We start from the raw sequence: 23,544 nt of genomic DNA, 5'->3' as shown, positions 1-23,544 counted from the left end.
AAAAAAACATTTTAGCTATTATATTTTCTTAAATGTTAGAAAACTATTATTCTCAATGTAGTTACCAGTAGACTAATAAAGTATTATTATGTTTAGCTTTTAGTTTTTCTTATTTGTCTTTTATCTTTTATTTTCATTAATAAAAATACCTATAAGATATTAAATTTGTTTATTTATTGTATATTTTTAGCTTAATTTTCAGTACCCTCTTGAAAAACCCTAAAACTGATATCGATTTAAGAGGGGCCCAGGAATCCGACGGAACACAGGCCCGTAGCAACGTCGTTACGCCACTGGATGCATCATTTATTTCAAGGCATCAAAGGCTTTAAAATATAAAACAAGACGAAATGTTGAATTTGTGTTATAGAGGAAATACGGTGACTTTTCTAAAATATTTTTGCCCCACTGACTGACTGCTTTAACTGATGCATTTCCTGATAAATGATACAAACATGTTCGACTATACTCCGCCTTGTCTTACACATTATAACTGCCATAAATCAGGGGCCATATTTTCGAAACCATGCGAGAATCTTCGAATGCGAACAAAGTCGAACGACAAAATTCGCACACGAATTAAAAAGTACAATTTTGAACAGCATTCGAAATTTCATTCCCATACGAACACGAAATGTAGTGGCAACGTAGCAAGTCGAGTGCTATTGGAGGCCATGTCAAACGGGATGAAGACGATAAAGATTTTTTAACCTAACCTAAAATTTAAGTTTAAAAACATCAGGGAATTTTAAGGTTTTTATGAGAAAATTTGAATTGTTCATGACGTTTCATGAATTTTTTGAATTGACTTTTTTATGATGGATTCAAAAAATAAAAAATGATTGCGGTTTTTTGTCGAGTGAGCAAAAGAAAGAACTAATTTTATTTATGGAAGAGCACTCGGAATTAAAGTCGGGCAAAATCACTTCACCGAAGATTTTTCAGCTAAAACTGCACAAGCCTTGTGGATAAAAGTAGCAGACAGATTACACAGTTTCTGGAGCACATAAAGAGCACATCAATTCCATCGTAATAGGCTTGCTTAATCTATATAATTTTATAAATTTAGCAACTGAATACATTTTTAATTGGTCAAGAAATGAAGAGTAAATCCTATTCCTTCTGTCTGCCAGAGTTTCAGTCTCTTCCAGTGCATCGACGACGTTTCTTTGCACAAGATTTTTTAATTTTGCCATTTGATTTATGGTAATTTTTTTTTCAATAAACAAGAAAAAAACACTACGAAAATACTAACACAAATTTTAAAAAAAGCTAGTTTAAAATCAAAACAAGACAAGTGGCAGATTCAAAGTGAAAATCACACACGAACTTTGAAATTCGAATGGTACCCATTCGAGACACCGCATGCGAAAAAGTTCGCATACGAAGCGGTCGAAAATACCAATATCGATTTTTCGTGCGAAATCCTCTAATTTTGTATGCGAATCAAATTCGAATGGTTTCAAAAATACGGCCCCAGCTCCACTCTTACCCATTGAGTTGAGAAAAATCCTAACTTGGCCTGACCAATTTCAGCTGGTGTATTCACCGTAAAAAATAACCTACATTTCCAGACTCCTTTACACACACACACATACACACACAAAAAGGTCGAAATCCAGAAGTGCCGAAAAAAGAAAACCCGCACGGCGCAAAGTGTCCCTTGACATTAGCACACATATGGCCGAAGGGTAAGACAAGAGGAACACGACGCGACTTTTTCACTTTTTTTGCCAGTCTAGACGGTTCGAGATGTATTTTAGACGCGTTTTGTTCGTCTTTTATAACGTTTTTGTTTTTTGAAGGACCTCGAAGGAAAAATGGGCCACTTTCACCGGCTAATTTCGTCTGAACAGCCCCGGTTCCGTTCCTACTCAATCCAGAAGTATCATCAGAAGGGATCATCTATTTTTATGACAGAACATCGTGATATGTATAACATTTACATATATATCGTGATATGTATAACATAACATCAATGTTGAAATACAAGGTATACTTGAGAGGAAAAAGAAAATTTAAATAACATTTTTCAGAGTATAGGTCAGTATGTAAAATGTGAAATTAAAAACGAGATAACTGAATACGTTACAAGAGTCCAACTAAATAAGAATTCAAGAAACAAAACTAAAAACATAATAGTCCGGTTTGTTTCTCGCCGAGATAAAAAAAATTTTCTTGCAGCCGCAAAAGCAAAACGGCTAGAAAAGGAAAATGGTTCTCCAAAAATGTCAATACCAGGAATATCTGACAGCATATATATTAATGAGCATCTTACCATGAAAAATAAAATTATTTCTAAAGAAGCCAGATCTGCTGCTAAAAACAAGAACTATAAATACTGCTGGTCTAGGAATGGAAGGATATTTGTTCGAAAAGATGATTCTTCGCGCATTATTCATATCAGTGATTGTGATGTATTGGAAAAGCTGTAATTTGCCACCAAATTTAATCATGCCATGAGAAAATTAGCTCAGTATAATGGCTGAAAATCTACAAATATACTACCAAAACACACAGGGTCTTCGTACAAAAACTAATGATTTCTCCCAAAATCTACTCCTTAACGATTATGACGTCATCTGCCTAACCGAAACCTGGCTAAACAATAATATCTTATCAAGCGAGCTTTTTTTTTTTTCAATCAATGCTTTATTGTCAAGAAATTGTTACAATTTGTAGACAAAGCTGTAAAACAAAAAGATACAAAAATGCAAACAAAACACAATTAAAAAAAAGAAAAACAAAACAAAATTTAAAAAAAATATAAATAAATAAATAGAATAGATTATCTACAATATATACAGATTAATACAATTTAGAAATTGTAAGTAGTCAAAAATATTATTAATGTATACAATGTCAAAAAAAAAGATCATTAAAAAATCTCTCTACGTTAAAAAAAAATTTAAAAAATGTTTAAAAAAGTAAAAAATTATAAAAAATCCTAAAATAGCTACAAAAAGCAGTATACCTAAACATGTACAGATAGTAAAAATACATAATCTGCTAGTGCGAAATTTCAAATCAATGATTACAAAAAAAAATCGTTAACTGTGTAAAAAGCTCTCTCCAGTAAGAATGCTTTTAATGCTTTACGAAATGCAAAAAAAGATGTGATGGATTTAATTTCCAATGGCAGATGATTGTGCATTTTTTTTGCATTCTATAATATGGAACTTTTGACCAACTCTGAATGTGGGGTAGGCAGGTATAGATCATGTTCCGTGTATCTAAGTAGATAACTATGGGAAGGCCTATCAGATGCTGAACCGTGTTTGCGTATTAGACAAAGGGACTCAAATATGAATAAAGATGGAAAAGTTAATATTTGAAATTTTTTGAAGAAATGCTGGCAATGACTTCTGTATTTAAGTCTCAGTGTATAACGTAAAGCTCTCTTTTGTAGTCTAAAAATACGGTCAAATTGAGTTGCACTACATGTACCCCAGAATGGAAGGGCGTATCGAAGGTGCGATTCAAAAAGGGCAAAATAAACTGTTCTAGAAGTAGACAGGCTAAGCTCCTTAGAAAATGATCTTAACGCAAAACAAGCGGAACTTAATTTTCTTGATAAAAAGTCAATATGTGTGTCCCATTTTAACGAGTTGTCAACAGTTAGCCCTAAAAACTTTACAGAATCAACTTCGTCAATTGTTGCATTACCAAGTACAAAAGATTGCAAGGTATTTTTATAGGACAACATTTTAGTTTTGGTAATGTTGAGACAAAGGAGATTAGAGTCGCACCATGATTTGATAGTAGTTAAGTCACTTGATACGGTTCTGTGAAGTTTAGAAATATCCGGATCACTCCAGGTAAAACTAGTATCATCAGCAAATAGACATACTTTACCGTTAATATTTAGATTAGCAATGTCATTGATGAAGATAAGAAACAAAATAGGGCCAAGTACGGAACCTTGAGGCACTCCACTTTGTATTGGCTTGCAAGAAGACATAGTCGAATCAATTCTCACAGCTTGACTTCTGTTACTGAGATACGACTTAAACCATTCAAAAGGCGCTCCTCTGAACCCGTAATATTGCAACTTTTTTAATAAGATGTCATGATTAACACAATCAAAGGCTTTAGAAAAATCACAGAAAATTGTTGCTGTAGGGTGTTGGTTGTTTAAGCTAGAGTATACATTATTAAAAAGAGAAAACATAGCATCATTTGTGCATTTGTTATTTAAAAATCCAAATTGATGGGAAGTAAGTATTTTATATTTTAGCAAAAATGATTGTTGAAGTCTTTTTTTAACCAATCTTTCAATAATTTTTGAAAGTGTGGGAAGAAGAGCAATAGGGCGATAGTTGGAAGACTGATCTTTGTCTCCTCCTTTATGTAGTGGAATTATTATCGCCAACTTAAGGCAGTTAGGAAAAACACCTTTTTGAAAAGACTGATTAATTAGAGTAATAAGATGACATAATGTACATTCGGGCAGATTTGAAAACATTTTGAGAGTAATTCCATCAATTCCAGAAGAGCCTTTGTTTTTGATTTCCCTAATTGAACTGCAAAGCTCTGGTAACACTACGGGCGTAAAGAAGAAGCTGTGGAAATTCTCATTTGCAATGGGAAGATATGAAAGTGGATCATGGGAAGGAGTTATGGTACTCATTAAATTATTTGCCACATTTACAAAATAATCATTAAGGTTTTCAGATGAAGTGGAGATGTATTCAACAAAGAAGGCTTATTTCTCAAAGCATTAACAATCGACCATGTTTCCTTAGCCACATTTTTAGATTTAGCCAGTCTCCTATTATAGTGAATATCCTTGGCGGCTTTTAAAGTTCTCTGATAAATCTTTTTGCAAAGTCTTACGTACTCATGAAAAAAAGCGCTGTCTGAAAATTTCTTAAGATGAGATAATAAGCGCATGTTCTTAGCAGATGTACGCAAGCCTTGGGTAGACCAGGGGTTATGTTGCTTCTTTTTAAGAGGTCTCAAAGGAAAGGACTTGTGAGAAAGACTAGATAGCGTTTTTACAAATCTAGAGAATTCTGAATCAACGTCGTCAGAGAGAATATTCCAGTCAGTTGATTGACAAAGGTGCCTAAAATGTAAAAAATTTTTATCCGAGAAAATACGGCCTAATTTGCGTGGAACATTTTTATTTTAGATTTAGTTATGGAAAACTTTGTTAACATTGCTTCATGGTCTGAGAAACCTGGGCTTAAGACAGTACAATCGACGAAATCTGGCTCAAAGGAAGATACGACATAATCTATTGTACTAGAGCTGGTTTTAGTTATTCTGGTAGGTGATTTAATGTGCATGATTAAGCCAAAAGAGTCGAAAATGGACTGGAGAGATTCTTGAGCAGCACACACACTGGAAAAATCAATGTTTAGGTCGCCACATAAAATGAGTTTGCTTTTTAATGGCAGAGACTCAAGCAAGCTTAGTAATTTTTGGAAAAAAACATTTACGTCAGCATCAGGTGTTCTGTAAATACAAACAACGTAAAGATCAAAATTATTATTGTAGACAATGGAAAACTCAAATACTTTTTCGGAAACTAAATTATCGAACTTGGTTACCATTGAAAAGTCGTTGCTAGTAGATAATATCACAGTACCTCCATGAGTTAGATTTGTTCTATCAAATCTGGCAACTGTAGTGTAATTATCCACCACCACAGGCTCACCAACATGCAACCAATGTTCAGTTATGGCAACGATTTCTGGAAAATGAAGCTCTTCCAGTAAAAGAAATAAATCATTAGTTTTATGTCTTAAGGACTGAATATTTAGAGAGAAAATACTAAGCTTGCCATTGTCCAGTATTTTAGAGGGTGCTTGATCCTCTGTTCGCGTCAAGTCATTTAAAAATTTTTAGCGACAGTTACTTGGTATATCGCCGGGATCGAGAGACAACAAGCTCAAAGAGGAAGGATGGAGGAGGATGCCTAGTGGCGGTTAAATCAACACTGGAGTAAACCAACCGACGATATGATCTGGAGCTGGAGTGTAAAGATATTTGGGTCTCAATCAAATCCAGCACTGGAGAGAACGTATTAGTGTGTTGTGTCTATATTCCATCTGGATGTGATTATTCAATGACAACTTTTATAAGTGGTTTGAAAATGTGTTGCAGAGTAGTTCTGTCCTGATCGTTGGAGACTTCAACATGTCAACGGTAAGTTGGCGTACAATTATTAATGAATCGTTCTTTGAGTCAGTTCAATCTGGGAACAAGTTTTCGGAAGTTCTTGACATGTTTTCTTATCTTGAATTTAAACAATATAATTTTTTGAAAAATTATAAAAGTAAAATACTAGATTTAGTTCTTTGTAATAGAGGCTTAGTAAGTAATCTACAACAATCTCTTAGCTGTTTAGTTAAAGAAAATGCTAACCATAAAGAAATTGAATTTGCTTGGTCAGTTTCTTGCATGAGACCTCTCCGAGCCTCAAATAATAAAATATATAACTTTAAAAAAGCTAATTTCGATAACATAAATCAATCCTTATCAGAAATCAATTGGAGTCACTGTTTAACGGGCGCTCACGTAGATGTCCTGGTGGCCCAGTTTTATCACAAAATAGAACTAATTATAGAAAAATTAGTTCCGGTGCGTAGAGTTAAAGGCAACTTTCCTATCTATTTTCGTTTCGAAACAATCGCAGTAATAAAAGAAAAAATCAAACTCCATAAAAAATATAAAATATACAGTGATCGAGCTTCATACGATCGATTTTGTGAGCTTAGAACCCTATCTAAACAAATGATAAAAAATGACTATAAAGAGTATATAAATAGCATAGAATCCAAAATTTTGGAAAATACAAAGAAATTTTGGGGTTTTGTTGGCAATAAGAGAAAAAACAATGTGTCTATTCCACACGCCGTAAAATTAGGTAATATTTCTGCAAAAGGTGGCAGGGATGTAAGCAATTTGTTTGCTCAATCTTTTAAGAGTGTTTATAATACATCAAATCCAGTTGTTTTTAATAAAAGTAATATTAAAATATACGAAATTTCAGAAAATAAAATCCTTGAGATATGTAAAAATTTAGATGTAAATAAAAGTCCTGGGCCAGATAATATTCCACCTATCTTGGTAAGGAACTGCGCAAATAGCTTGGTCAAGCCACTAGGCATTATATTCATTCAATAAGTCGTTAAGATCAGGAGTTTTTCCTCAAAAATGGAAATTAAGCGAAATTTCACCAATTTTTAAAAATGGTGATAGGGAAGACGTGACAAACTATCGGCCCATTAGCAAGTTATGCATTTTTGGCAAAATCCTGGAAAAAATTATGTACGACACAATTTTTCCGAGTGTAAAACATAGAATTATTCAAGAACAGTATGGTTTTTACCCTAAAAGATCTCTTGAAACAAATCTACTATGCTTTTCAGAATTTGTCACTAAAACAATAGATAACAAAAGGTCAAGTGGATGTGATATATACTGACTTCAGTAAAGCATTCGACAAAATTGATCCTGAAATATTAATACAAAGGCTTGAAGAAGTCGATGTTGATCCTGCAATAATTAGATTATCCTGTTCCTATAATACAGGTAGAAAAAGTAGTAACTATTGATGGCCATAAATCCGAGTGGTTTGACATAACATCAGGTGTACCGCAAGGCAGTCACCTGGGTCCGTTGTTTTTTATAATATATATAAATTCAATAAAAAAATGTTTTAAACACTGTAAAATATTACTTTTTACAGATGATTTAAAAATCTACTTAAAAATCGAGACCATGGATGACTGCCTCAAAATCCAACAAGACCTTTTGCGCCTTGAACAATACTGTCAGAAAAATCGTCTCTTTCTAAATTCTGCAAAGTGCTTTTGTATTTCTTTTACAAAAAATATTACCAAAATAATATCGCCTTACTCTATAAATAGCAGTAATCTGAAACGAGTTGTACAGATTAGAGATCTGGGAGTAATCCTGGATGAAAAATGGACTTTTAAATCTCACATTGAGCGAGTCATATGCGAGTCCAATAAGATGGCTGGTTTCATAAAAAGAAATTCAACGGATTTTAAAAACCCAAATTCAATTATCTCCTTATATAATGCTTTTGTCCTCAGTAAACTTTCTTTTGCCTCAGTAATATGGAATCCGAAGTACAATGTAGACATTACGCGCCTAGAGCGGGTACAAAATAGGTTTCTAAAATATCTAGGATTTAAGACCAATATGCCAATATACAACCAATTATACCAATAATTATACCATTATACGAGCCAAATTTAAATTTTTAACTCTTGAATACAGAAGAAATATCATAGATCTTTTTACTCTTTATAAAATAGTAAATTGTCACGTCGATTTACATTATCTTCTATCTCACATTAATATACGGATACCAAGTCAAAATGCAAGAAACCGAGACTTGTTTGCAGCTGATTTTTATCGAACCAACGTAGGACAGAACTCTCCACTTTCTAGAATTCAAAATGTTTTTAATTTTTATAACAATTTTCTGAATTCGGATATTTTTGGAACGCCGATAGGATCCTACAAACGTCAATTAAAAACCTACTTTTTAAAAAAGATAGAATAATTTTATTTTTGTTTATTTAATTCAGAACTTGTAACAGTTTACGCTCTATTTAATCTCATTAGTGTATTCATCTAAATTTCCCTTTTCTTTTTGATTGTATCTACACACGTAACATGTAAATTTAAGACAATGTTTGGTAAACCTATCATAAGTTTGTTATATATACACAGTGGATGCTTTTTTGGTACTTGTGTACTGTTCGCAACCTGAACTTGTAATAAATAAATAAATAAATAAATAAACATTTCCTTTCATAGCAAGTCCTAATCCTAATCTTACTGTAAAATATGGGCGTGGCTTCGAAACAATGACGTTGTCAAAATGACGTCGCCATCTTAGATTCTATAATATAGAATCATAAACAAAATGGCGGTTTAAAAACCAATTAACAAGCTCCGGTATATTTCGGTGAATTAAATGTTACGCACTATTTACGCATCGTAATGCACGGTACGTAGTATTTTTCGCCGCTGCTCGTAGTAAACAGAATCATTAATCTGTTAATGGTGAATCATTTAAAGAATTTAGGCCGAAATTTAAATTATGTAATGCCTTCGTTTGATTGTAAGTGATTTTAATTATTTTATTTATTTACACACTTATTATGCGTGCTGCCAGCTGTTTTATTTTCAGTAAAATTTAGGACTTTTTAGACCAACAAAAGTTTAACATCACTTAACCTAGAAATGCCCTGTTAACACTGGAAGTAATTAGTCTGGATTTATTGCGCCGCAAGATACTCTGTACATGTCATATTCCTTAAAATGCTCTAATTAACTAACCAATAATTTTTTTTACACAGATTCTTTCTAAGCATCACTTAACCTCAAAATACTCTGGCAATATGGACGTTCATTCGCCAAAGTGCAGTATGCTGCCTATAAGCCTTAACCCCCAAAAGGCTTTATTAACCTGCAATTTAAACTCAGCAAATAAATGTCTTAAGATGTCTCTTTTAGTTACCGTTGCTAAAGCTTAATTTTAAAAAAATGACGTTTCGCGCCATAACCTATAACCTAAAAACAATCTTCTTGTCAAACTTTTGACAGCTCGTCAACATTCGACGCGGGGCCATAAAGCGACGTTGCCAATTCACGAATAATAAGTTTTATTCAATTAACATAATTTTTAATCGGCAGCGGATAATTATTCACCCACCTTTGTAGTAGTTAATTAATTTACGCGACCCGGGGCGATTTAAATACCTCGCAAATCACTTAATTACTCCGCTAGAGACGTAATTTGCACACCTGGAAACGACATAAAAGTAGACCGACACATTTGATTCTTTAATGGGCCCCGTAAATGTGTTTACTCCCGTGAGAAAATTATGTGGGCGGGTACGCTTTGTCATCATCATTATATACGCCATTGAACACCTGACTGCCTATAGGAATGGAAAGGATACTGGATTACTGTTGTATTTATTGCGAAAGGTCGAGACAATAAAACGCGGATATGTGTGTAAAATAATTGCAATTTCTCTAATCGCGCTTTTAATTTTTTGAGAATAAGAAAAATTAGTTGGCAACGCCGTAAGCTTTATCGCAGCCTACTTGACTTCCGCTCGCATCAAATGGTCATTCATTCTGTCAAAGCATGTCAGCCGGCGGCCATATTGACGATGTTGCCAACATAATGAAATCAGTTTTATTTAAGTCGTTTTTTATAGGTAATTACCGTTTTATTGTTTTCAGGCCGTAAAAAATTCAAAATACTAATAATTATTCTGAAATGTAACTAAATTGTTAAAAAAAAACGTTGGGCCTGGCCTATCATGACTTTTTGTTGCGCAAAAATGACAGCTAAGTTTCAAAATGGTGGACTGCCAACTTTGAACAAGAAATGTATATAAAAATGCCAATATCTTTCATTGAGTGCAGTGTTGCCAACTCGATGATTATACACCAAAATTGGAGAATTGTAGTGTTTCAAGAGAATTTTAGGATGAGTTTGAGGAGTGTCTCCAAGCTGATGTATTTTTGATTGAAATTAAATATTTGCCTCTTTTTACCTCTAAACAAAGATTAATCATTAAGAAAAAGGATTACGTCTGCATGTTATGTTGCCTTGTAAACAACTGTTTTTTTAATCAATATTTTTATTACTCTATTTTGTATCAATTTATATTTGTTTTTTTATTTAAAACCAACTTTGTTCTAATTAGGCAATCAAATTACTGATGCAGAATCCTAGCAAAAAAGTCTGCAGGGTTTTGCAGCAAAGGGTCATTTTCCATTGCGTATGTCGTCCTTATCACTTTTATGCAATTTAAAATCGACTAGAGAAAGACAACCTGTAAAAATCAAAGTTATACTCTAAACTAAACAGAATGACAGTTGATTATTTTAAACAAACATGGGCCGGTAATATGAAGACAGAAACGGGAGATACGGAATTTACGTCATCCAGAGAAAGCTTATCATTAAACTATGGTGTGGTTGTTATTTTGTTAATTGCTTCACAATTAGTTTCGTCTCTTATTAGTCCTGAGGTTCAAAATAATTTTAAATAAATTCATTGGATGACGTATTGCAAATGCAAGGGATTCGTAAAAGTTTCTATGTGACCTTCCCTCCATTGACCTAATATTTAGTGAAATCTGAAGCATTTTGGGGTTCTGAAATTTGATAATGGGCAACCCTGCGAGAGTCCTTATTATTAAGTCATCAAACAAATACGAAACAAGATGGCTGCTATGTTGTTTTTAACATTTGTGCACTGATTTCATTTACTTTTTCCATATATGGGTGGATATACAGTAAGTATAATTATATCAACTTAACGAGTTAACAACTATAATTGAATGGCTTGTTAACGGCATCCTACAAGTAATTTTCCTTAGATCCACTTAAAATCTGTCAAAAGCGAATTTTCATGTCTAAACTAGATTTTTCTGCGAATACCACACCGAACCACTTTTATTGCGAAAAACTGATCTATATCTCACTTAACCCAGTTCGGCCTCGAACGTTAGTCATTTTCTCGGAAAATTTCCGCGCAATCTGGGTTCTGAGAAGGTTTTGACTAATTAGAAACGTTTCTCGGAGGGATCGAAGCCCAATAAGAACGAATATCTATGCAACCCAAAAGCTTCCGAGAAAATCATTTCTGGCCTTTTGCTTCTCGGAAGTTTTACCCCCAAATTAACGTTTTTTGAAAGGATCCGTTTGGATGACAATGATTCACTTTAAGCTTAAGTCTTTTTTAAAAAAATAACTACTAATCGCACCGCCACCTGTGAGTCAGAACTGTAAATAGGCCCCTTGTCATTGAAAAAACCTGCATTTTTGAAATGATAAAAGTCGTTTCTTGTTGTCCACCGAGAAAGAGATGGTGCTGAATTCCGTTGATTTGTGTATGACAATTATCTGATATATTTAACGTTTTTTTATTTGCAACGGAAATTAAGGCACTTCTAGGAATTAAACGTACACGGTTTTTGGTATTAAGGCATGAAACTATGAACTTAATAAAAATACCGGGACTGCCAATCCATTCAAAAGTAAATGACGACTACTAGCGGCCATTTTGTGTGATTGTGACAAATTTTAGTGGTGCCAACTGTAGAAAAACAAAATAATTCAAGTTTTTGGGAGATTATGCTTTCAAAAACAAAATAAAAAGTTACACTTAGTTAAGAATTTAAAATTGTTGCGTTACTTCTGAGATTTTTCTTATACTTTTTGAAGAACTTGAAGGCATAGATGCATGCACTTTAAAATACGTGTTTTCTTGTCCTCATAAACTTGAATCCTAATACTATGAAAACTATGCTCTTCATTTAATTTTCTGCTTGTGTTTACTCAATTATTGAAGCGCTATCATTTGGATTTTATCAAACCCATGCATTTTAAAGTTAAGGCACCTTTTTTAAATTTATATCGTTAATTTTTTGAATTATGATTTTTGTATAATATCTAATATGATTTCGTTATTTATGAGTGAAGAAAAGTTTTTGACAGATCACAAGTCAAACGTCAAGGTCGTCAACTTCATTACCTTATCTTAATATATTTTTTGTTGGTAACACTGGAAATCCTACTTGTTATTATGGACTAAGTATAGTACAAACTCATTACTTCATTTCCAAGTAAATTTACTTGGAAGCAACAAACAAATTTTGCCCTGGAGTTGAAAGCCTAACATTTGTTAAAATATATTTTTATAAATGTTTAGAAATAAAAGTATATTTTGCTTCATCGGTTATTATTTTTCTTATAAATTCTAAATAAATCATTAGTCTATAGCTGATTTGCTACATGTAAACCACTTATACAGCATGTGTTTGCCAAAAAGACACTTAGTTTAATATGGGAGAACTGGTTATGAAGTTACGTTGGTAGTGTAAATTAAACATAACCATGGACCTTAGCAATTTCCATTTTTTTTTTTTTTTTTTTTTTTTATAGTAAACACAAGCACAAGAGGAAAGTCCTATGTCACTCTTGGAGTGGTGCTTGCGCGAAGATATTTGTGGGCATTTATCTTGAATCGCTGTAGGTTGTATGCCTCGGGAAATATGTGAGATGGAAGCCCGTTCCACGAAGAAGATGTTCTCCAGATGAATGAGTCCCGATACAGCGACGTCCTTGGGGTAGACTCGATGTTGATGAGCCGCAACTGCTAGACGCGTCCTTCTTGCCGGAACAGCCCTGGGTGGAATCAGGCCTGCCAGCTTAGAGGAGCACTTACCGTGATAATAACGGTAGAATAAACAGAGATCATCCACCTTTCTCCTGTGCTCCAGACTATCCAGACTCTTTGTCAGTTCTGGTTTGTCGATAAGACGAATAGCTCTCTTCTGTATAGAATCCAGCAGGTTTAAACTATGCTTGGGTGCCGAGCTCCAGACATGCGAGCAATACTGCAGCAGTTGTATAATCAGCAGCTGTTCTGGTGTATACAGTTTTTTCGTTTTGAAAAGCACTCCGAGTTTTTTGGAAGCCGCCCTGGCGACCTCGGCAACGTGGTCATGTCAGGACACACTGTTGATGACCTCGGCTCCTAGAAGATGTAAAGATGATTTCATTGGCAATGTCTTCCCTGCCATAACCAGCTCCGGGCCACCAAGGTTAGTCTTCATCGTAAATACTGCAGCCTGCGTTTTTTTTAGCGTTAAAATTGACCAGATTGTTACCGCCCCACTCCAAGATGGCTCTAATATCGTTGTTGGTTGAAGCTACTTGTTGCTGCTTAAGATTCTGAGAACTTGCGGCTGTCATTGGTTTGGCGGACTTAAATGTGGAAATAAGTGTGCTATCGTCCGCAAAGCTGTAGATTGGATTGACAGTGGTTCCTAGCAAATCGTTGATATATATCAAGAAAAGGGTGGGGGATAGAATGCACCCTTGAGGGACTCCAGCGTTAATGTTAAATTTGTCGGAGAGGTTGATCCAATTCAATAATGAGTTTTGTATGCCGATTGAGGAGAGCTTGGTTAGTAGTCCCTCATGCCACACTCTGTCAAATGCCTTGGAAATGTCAAGAGCGACTGAGCGGGACTCGCCGTGCTTCTCCATGGCCTCCGTCCACAAGTGTGTGACGTAAGCCAGAAGATCGCCGGTGGATCTGAGCTTTCGGAAGCCGTATTGATGATCGCTGATTAGTCCAGATGATTCCAGATATCTTAACAGTTGTTGGTTGACTGCTTTCTCCATAATCTTCGATATTACTGCAACTAGTGCAATCGGGCGGTAATTGGAGGGCATCGTCTTCTTACCCTTTTTGGGTACAGCTTGCACTCGAGCAGTTTTCCAGCTTGTTGGAAATTGGCCCTGCTTATACGATGCCGTGAACAGTCTACATAAGGGAGGAGTCAATTCGTCTGCACAACGTTTTAGTATTAGGGCTGGAATTCCATCGGGTCCAGAAGCTTTGTTGGTGTCTACGCTTTTAAGAATTTTATTTATAATTCGTTGGGGAAACGAAATTTCTCCCATCGATGAATTCACCCTTGGCAAATATGGCGGTGTTTTGCCTTGCGAGTGCAGAGTAGAATTGGACGCGAAGAGTTTACCCAGTAAGTTGGCTTTTTCCCTTGCTGTTACCGCGGTAGAACCATCATCTGCTGTTAGCGATGGCAAGGCCGACTTAGCAAATCCTTGACTAACGGCTTTCGATACCGACCAGAAAGATTTTGTTCCATTTGGGTAGTTAAGCAGTTTGTTTTTGATCCTGTTGTTGTGACTCTCTTTGCATTCATCAATAATTCGCTTGCAGCTATTTCTGGAGGCTAAAAAGTTCTTTCGATTTTCGATGGAAGGACGCCATTTGCGATATGCTGCGTTTTTAGTGTTTACTGCCTTTTTGCAATTCAGGTTGAACCATTGCTTGTTGTTTGACCCGCATTTAGTAGAAAAAGGGATATAGAAAAAGGATATAAAGGGATATAAAAGGGATAATATCCATTCCTGCCAAGATCGTCTCTGTAATTTGGTTTGCACATTCTGAGATGTTATTGGTTCTAAAGCAGAATTCTTTCCAAGGGAATGAGCGATAAAATTCCAGAAGATGGTTCCACTCTGCTGATTTATAATGCCATACCTTCCGCGGCATCGGAGGATCCTGCGCTTTTAACCTCCAACTGGCAAGAGACTGTTATCAATTTGTGGTCCGATGTTCCTGGGGGGGCATGTACTGATACAGTGTACGAGTCAGGGTCTGAAGCCAAGACCAGATCTAGGAGACTCGCGAACTCGCCATCTCGATCGGGGATTCTGGTAGGTTCCTCCACAAGCTGCGTAAGCCCGTATATGGTGGCAAATAGCTCAGCTTCTCGTCCTTCATCGTCGTTCTTGTTGCAGAAGCGCAGCCAGTTGATATTGTGAACGTTAAAATCACCCATGACGATGATTTCTGCGCTTGGGTAGTCAATTTGCAGATGGTTAATGCAATCAACCAGGTTCAAAAAGAGCCATCTATATTGGGTGTCGCTTGGTGGTCTGTAGATACAGCAGATAAATTTCGTGGCACCACTGGCTATTATTTTGAACCACATGACGTCAAAGTCCGCAGGTTCAAGCGTTTCCTCCCGCTGGCAACTCAAATCGTTCTTGACAAATACTGCCAATCCAAAGTTTAGTCGAAATCGAGTGTGTAGATCGTATCCAGGATAAATGAGGTGAACATTTGTTGTTGAAGGTTTCACCTTTGTTTCTGCCAATGCCAAAATGTGAGGCTTATTTGATTGGAGGTGTTGGTGTACTGCATTAATATTGGTGTTTAGGCCTCTGATGTTGCAGAAATTGATTTTTAGGCTTTTTGATCCGCCTGATGCCAGCCTCCGCCCGGAGATCCGAATGGGAGGCGAGTTTGCCTCCGGAAAATTTTGGTCGTGAGGGCGCCATCATGCATTTATTTTTCTAGTCCATTTCCCCTTTGGAAACCGGACACATCGACATGGCGGCGAAACGTGAGTTCCATGGAACCACTTCACGCCGCCTAAGTTCTACGTGGTGGTATTGAACCGGGCGATGCAAGTGGACAACATCTACCACCAAAAACTGGTAACATATGTCAGTCTTTATCCTAATTTGAACTTGGTTAATGTGTGCTTATTATCGATTATGCTAAGTTTATTTCACTCATGACAGTTTAAGAGTTTTCAATTTTTGAGCAGAAAGCCTGTGAGATATACTCATCATAATGTATTAGATCCAGATTATTAATTGGTAGTCATGTCGCTTATTTCACTATTTTCAATATTAAGTGGCACAAAATTAATTTCAAAATTCTTGGAAGTTAAAGTAAATTAGAACCATCATCTAGTTAATGAATGCCTTCGTGTTGGATACTGTTATTAAATTATTTATTAAACATATCTTAAGAGAGTCTGTAAACTGACTATAGTTTAGATTTGTATTTTCGGCTCCAAATTGACAAATTGCTAAAAAAGTATTTTTTAAAGAATCTTAATTCAAAGTAAAATACAACTAAAAACAATAACAAATTATATATTTGTTACTTAAAATTGGTTTTCTTTGTTTTTCACAATTACTTACTGGTAATACACTTGAAAATCTAAAATTAATTTAATATTAATAATTTACATTTTTAATAAACCCAAAACTAGACAAGCAACATTGACAGGTATGACAGTCATTACGATAATGTCAAAATCAGCTGTTAATATCCTAGTGGCGCCGCCCCTTCGAGCCATTGGAGTTACTAACTGTCAAGTGTCAAAAATAAGGTGTTATCATTTGACGTCTCTCTTATTACGTTCTCTATGGTTCAGAGTGACCAACATCAAAACAACACAACCACTGTAAAAATGGCGGCCACCAGGCAGCGGTTATTTTTTGGTTATGGTGGCCATTTGCAACAGCATTTATTAGCAGTCCAGGTATATTTAGTAAGTTCGTGCATGAAACTTATTAAAACAAGCTTGAGATTAAAAAGTGAGGTAAAGATTTATCCGACGTATATGATATAAGGCATAAGCTGTTTTTTTAGTCACTTTATATCAAACTATTGATACTTTTACATAAATTTTCTTACGCGTTATTTATGCAATAAATGCCGCAAGCAACTTAAAATAGGATTTTAAAACCAACAGAACACGTGTTGGCTCTCAATGTCAAACCTGTCACTTGACAAACATTGACTGTTTTAAATATGCGCTATTTGTCATCGAATCTTGAGTTTTAAAAATCTCATGCATAAGACGATTCACATGAAAAACTGTTGTTAGATATGCAAAAAAAAAATCAAAAATTCAAGTCACACTCGATTTACCTTGCGTCCATCTCCCTTTTGACCCTTAAAAGAAATAAATAATATTTACATGAAATAATATATGTAATTGAATTTAAAATAGGATATCAGATTTTCCAGTGAATTCTTTAAATAGCTCGCCCACTACCCAAGGTATTTTTAGCCGGGAACATTTTTCAAAAAGTTATTTTTTTCGTTTTGGAATTTCGTCGAGATGTTGGTTTAATTTTTTTTTCTGGGACACTAACCTACGAGCTATAATTTTTTTTTGCCTTAAACGTGGCAAAGAATCTCAACTTTATCAGATAAAGCCACAACCTATAGAGGCATAACTTTAACTAAATCTTAATTAAAATGGTCCACCCTGAACTCTAACTTAAGATAACTTACTTGTCTTTGGTTTTATTTAAATCGTCCAAACTGCTACTCCTAACCATCCCCCCTTGATCTTCCGCCGGTTGATCACTCTGCATCTCGCCATCATTACCTTCTCCGACCCGTTTCGAACCCAACGAGACACCCTCAGGTAGCATATTTTCGTAGTAAGCGCCCAAGAAGTTTTCCAAACTTTTTTCAAAATCGGTTTTTGTCTGTTTGGGTTGAGCGGAGTGAAGACTCGGGGCTGCTGTTATGACGTATGGCGTGAGGAGGGCGAAAAGGGTTGTGAGGCAAACGTAAGGGTATAATGGGGATTTTCTTATGTTTAGGAGGGTCATGGTTTAATCTCTGAAAGAAAACAGTTTGTTATAGTCATACATTATAGCTTTTACATATGGAGAGATATTTTAAACACAAAACTATTTTTAACATGCAGTGTATGGTTGACTCATTACTAAGATATGGAGTAATTCTCTGGGGAGATTTATATAAAAATTCATCAAAACTACGAAATGTGGAACTAAATTATATTTAGGTTATATATAAAAAGTAAAAAAGATACTCAACTCAATTGTTCTATTCTGAATAAAAAAACATACGTTTTATATACAGTGCTTTTCTTTGAAGTCCCCCCTCCCCCATTTATTTTTTGAACGGGTCAACAAAAATTTTTGAAACTTGGCATAAGTAAATTGGTCTATAGATACTATTTTTCACTGTAAACTAGGTAGTTGTAAATTCCAAGATGGCGGCTGGGCGACATCTTGAGAAAAAATTTTAAATAGAAAGGGGGGTCGTGTGGTACCTCATTTTAAAGGCCTCAATGAGTACTTTATAACCCTGAAATATTAGACCCATATCTTAACTCGTTTCAAAATGGCGGCCTAATAAAAAAGTATTTTTTTTTATTTTAACGTTTTACATTTTTATGATTTTTGAATGGGTAAAAATCAGTGTACGAAAATAAATGCGTCACTATTTTATTTTGACATGAAAACGACAGTTCTGAATGTCAAAATAACACATAAGCGCCATCTTGAATAAATGCATTAAATAGAAATCTTGTGTTACCTCATTTAAAAGGTTTTATTGAGTACTTTTAATATTTATTACATGGACTCGGTGGACTCCGTTTTGACCTGTCTAAAAGTAACAGCCAAAAAAATACACTGTTGCGATTTTATTAACGTTTTTAATAATAATATACAAATAATTTATAATTTTTGAATTTTGGATTTAAAGATTAACTTTTTGGTTTCTAAAGACTTACTGAACCGCCCTCGTATGTCACATTTCACGTTAAAGGTTATTGAACATTATTTAGACATTTCAAAAACCAAATAGCTATTAAAAAAACTCGAAAAAAATTTTTCCTTAACCGGTAAATTACTCTTGTATCGGTCATTGTTAGATATTGTTTAGTGTGTTTGGCAGTTTGAATTTATTGTTTTTTTCAAAATGGTTAATTCTCGTCCATTGGACGAAAAAATAGAAGCAATTTTTATTTATGGAGCAACGCGTAATTTTCTTGAGACTGAAAGGGTTTTCAAAGAACGTTTTCCTGATCGTCCTATTTGCCGTAAATATTTAAGGGAACTTGTAAATAAATTTACAACTACTGGTACTGTCCAGGATAAAAAACGCCCAGGCCATATGTCTATTTCAGAAGAAAAGCAAGTCCAAATAATTGACGAAATAATAGAAAATCCCCAACATTCTACTCCAACTGTTGCTGATAACTGTGAAGTTTCAACTTCGACGGCATGGAGAGTTTTAAAAAAAAATAAGTTTCACCCATACAAGATCCAAATGGTCCATCAACTGACTGAAGATGATCCTGACCGAAGAGTGCAATTCTGTGAAATTATGGCAGAGAGAGTAGAAAGGCAACCTACGTACGTGCGCAACATTTGTTTTAGCGACGAATGTACTTTTTTTTTAAATGGTAATGTCCACAGACAAAATTGTCGATATTGGAGTGATACCAATCCACACATTTTTCGTGAAACCCGATCTCAGTATCCGCAAAAAATCAATGTATGGGCAGGAATATTAGGGAATCATATCGTAGGGCCGCTGTTTTTAGAAGAAAATTTAACAGGTGAATTGTACTTAAATATGCTGGAAAATGCTATCGATCCTCTCATAACAGAAATTGTTGAGGCTAATGTACATGAATTTGACATGGAAATTACATTTCAACAAGATGGTGCTCCTCCGCATTTTGCCAGGAATGTGAGAAATTATTTAAATGATAATTATTTTGGTCGTTGGATAGGTCGTCGGGGTCCTATTGAATGGCCAGCTCGGTCACCAGATTTAACGCCGCTAGACTTTTTTTTGTGGGGATACCTAAAGCAAAAGGTCTACGAAACAGAACCTGCCTCAATTTTTGAGCTACGACAAAGAATCACTAACATTTGTCAAAATATTGAGGCAGATGTATTTGAAAATGTTCGACGTGAATTTTCAGATAGGTTATTTATGTGTCAAGAGGTACAAGGAAATCATTTCCAGCATCTTTTAAATTAAATATTGTTTTTCTTTTGATAAATTGTTTATTTGCTAATTGTAAATTAGTATTTCATTGTATTCTATTAAAAACGTTAATAAAATCGCAACAGTGTATTTTTTTGGCTGTTACTTTTAGACAGGTCAAAACGGAGTCCACCGAGTCCACGTAATAAATATTAAAAGTACTCAATAAAACCTTTTAAATGAGGTAACACAAGATTTCTATTTAATGCATTTATTCAAGATGGCGCTTATGTGTTATTTTGACATTCAGAACTGTCGTTTTTATGTCAAAATAAAATAGTGACGCATTTATTTTCGTACACTGATTTTTACCTATTCAAAAATCATAAAAATGTAAAACGTTAAAATAAAAAAACATACTTTCTTATTAGGCCGCCATTTTGAAACGAGTTAAGATATGGGTCTAATATTTCAGGGTTATAAAGTACTCATTGAGACCTTTAAAATGAGGTACCACACGACCCCCCTTTCTAATTAAAATTTTTTCTCAAGATGTCGCCCAGCCGCGTAATTTACAACTACCTAGTTTACAGTGAAAAATAGTATCTATAGACCAATTTACTTATGCCAAGTTTCAAAAATTTTTTTTTACCCGTTCGAAAAATAAATGGGGGGGGGACTTCAAAGAAAAGCACTGTATATGAATGGGTGATTGGAAAAAGGATAACATTCCAAAAATATGGCGAATTGAAGTGAGATAGCAATTTTTTGAATATTTGTATTTTCTATCCGCTGAGCGCAAAAACGATAAGATCGCCGGCCGCCTTCATATAGAAACATTGTCTTTCAGCGGAAAAAGGATAATATTACTGGAATATTATCGTTAATCCACGCACACCTTCGGAGTCAGCAACAGCGGGATTTCAGTTTGTTTTGCGATTTCATCAAGTAAACAGTGTTGTTTAGATGTTGTTGAAAAGTGTTTTAAGAGTTGTTTAAAAAGTGAATATTATTTAACATTGACCTGTCGTGAATATTAAAGTTATTTAGAATTTAATAGTTTGGTATTTAGTGGGTAAGTCCGTATGTAGTTATTGTTGAATAGAAATATTAAAATTTGATCTTTGTTTATAGAAATGTCGGATTCGGACTATTCTGAGGAAGAACCCGCAAACTTGGGCAAGAAGCGAAAGCTTAATAAAAAATTACACACAAAAGAAAGGGAAAAATTGGCAAGACAGAAAGGAGCAGAGTTTGTTACACATAAAGGTAAACTAGTTAATGCTAAAGTAACCGTGCCAGATTGCACCTGTCGTAAGAAATGTATGGCGGATTTTACATTTGAAGAAAAACGTTCAATCATCGAAATCGTTTATAGTGGAAGACCAAAAAATGAAAAAGATACATATACCTAATTGGATTGATAGAAAGACATGATGTCGTTAGACATCGTCCTGTGTCAGCAGGAGTTAGACAGTTTTCTTCTTCTTTCAATTATTTTGCTATGCAAGGTGCGTGCAGAGTTGAAATTTGCCGCAATGCTTATATAAGTTTACATGCTCTCTCCAACAAAGCCCTACAACGCTTAACTAAAATAATTGAAACCAAAATTTTACCAGTTGATATGAGAGGAAGACATGCAAATCGTGCAACTTGATGTCACGATTGTCGCCAAAATTGAAGATCACATACAATCATTTCCGAAAAAAGAGTCTCATTATTCTACTTAGATGCGAGCTTGAGTGTAACTAAGATGTATGAGCTCTTCATAAATGAAAATCCGGATTTAAAAAATATCGTATGAATATTATCTGCGAAATTTCCGAGAAAACTACGGATATCGGTTTGGTAGACCCCAAGTCGTCGTTTGCTCAACCTGTGAAGATTTGAATGTAAAAATAAAGTCAACAGCTCTTAATGAAACAGCAAAAAGATGCGCAGTTGCAGAACTTATGATTCATAGAAGACGAGCATCTAAATTTTATAAGAAACTCCAAGAAATCAAAGAGACCTGTAAGGAGAGAAGTCACGTTGGAGCAATAGTCTTTGATTATATGCAAAACCTTCCCCTTCCTTTAATGCCAGTTCAGGAAATGATTTATTTACGTAAACTCTGGTATTACGTTTTTAATGTCCATAGCCTTGGCAACGATATATCCATGTTCTATACACATACAGAGGGTGATGCTCAGAGAAGCCCCAATGAAGTCAATACGTCGGTTTTGGACCTTATTGCCAATCATATTCCTGAAGAAGTAAAAATCTTGCATGTCTTTAGTGATGCATGTGCAGGTCAAAACCGCAATCATACAATGGCAAAATTCCTATCAACTCCAAGAAGCTGGAAGACGTTTCTAAAATAATACATTATATACCAGATGAATACAGGGCTTTCTACGATGATATACTCACAAATCCCGCAACAAATAGAGACCACAGTAGACTGAAAGGGATATGAATGTCACTTGTTTCAAGTTTGTGTCATGTTTGTTTCTTAAATAAAAATTAGTTCTTCATAAATGCCCTTTTTTTATTTTCTTTTACTCGCGTTTTTAATTTTGAGTGGAAAAAGGATAAGTATCAATAACGACTTACCTAGTAGGCATGGACCGTTAGTACTTTGGCATTAAATGTACCTTGTCAAAGTACATAATTATCCAGTAGATATATTTTTAGTAAAACTAGCGGCTTCGCCGCAAAACAGTTTTTTTTGATTTTCCAAAATTAAGGTTCACAGGTATGTTATCCTTTTTCCAATCCCTCATTCATATATTATCCACATGCATCTATACACACAGATTAAGTAATTTTAAAATACATGTAAATCAAGAATATCAAACTAGGAATAATGAAAATAGGCACTTAAAATTACCTTGCTTTAAAAATAGGGCTTATATTTATAACATATTTGGCTCCAACCAGATTAAAAACATAATAATAATTTTTATAATATAAACAAATTTGGATTTGCTTTAGAATAAGTAGGAGTGGTCTCGGTTAGTAATTTTCTTGTTGTTTTTTTTTTAATTATTACCCTTTAAGAATGTTTTATGCATCTACATATAACTGGGTCAAACATTATGTAATCGGTTTATTGGTAATATTTGGCATTTTGCTTGCAGTTTAGTTTTTATTTTTAGTTATTTTTACATGCATAAATAGATGTTTACTCATCTAGGTATATGTTGTGTATAGTTTGTATGACATTTTGCATAATATGTTTTACCTAATATAAATTTTGTAATTCAGTTTTTGTTAATAAAAAAAAATAAGTAGCATAGTAATTTGTAAGTCAGCTGGTTTATACATGCGGATGTAGTAGTAGCATCAAAATATTAAACAAATATTGAAAGTCGAATATTTGACAAATACAGTATTGTGCAAAAAGATAGCAACATTGACCTTTCCTGTTATATATCTTTTAG

General features: G+C 34.6%; 1 protein-coding gene across 4 annotated transcripts in view; it reads right to left on the bottom strand.

Moving 5' to 3' along the window:
- LOC126734304 (uncharacterized) overlaps nt 1-23,544 on the bottom strand; it is a 74,173-nt gene that overhangs the window by 35,985 nt on the left and 14,644 nt on the right. For 3 of the 4 annotated variants that reach the window (XM_050437873.1, XM_050437877.1, XM_050437875.1), the window contains exons 2-3: nt 17,654-17,989; nt 17,285-17,308 (exon numbers count right to left, since the gene is read on the bottom strand). In XM_050437873.1, coding sequence (XP_050293830.1) covers nt 17,285-17,308; nt 17,654-17,979 — 350 coding nt within the window. In that variant the 5' untranslated portion in view covers nt 17,980-17,989. The remainder of the gene's footprint in view (nt 1-17,284; nt 17,309-17,653; nt 17,990-23,544) is intronic. The other variant, XM_050437876.1, reaches the window with a different exon arrangement.

Source organism: Anthonomus grandis, chromosome 3, assembly GCF_022605725.1.
Source record: "Anthonomus grandis grandis chromosome 3, icAntGran1.3, whole genome shotgun sequence".
Taxonomy (NCBI): domain Eukaryota; kingdom Metazoa; phylum Arthropoda; class Insecta; order Coleoptera; family Curculionidae; genus Anthonomus; species Anthonomus grandis.
Note: the sequence above shows the minus strand (reverse complement) of the source record. Positions and strands in the feature narration are given on the sequence as shown.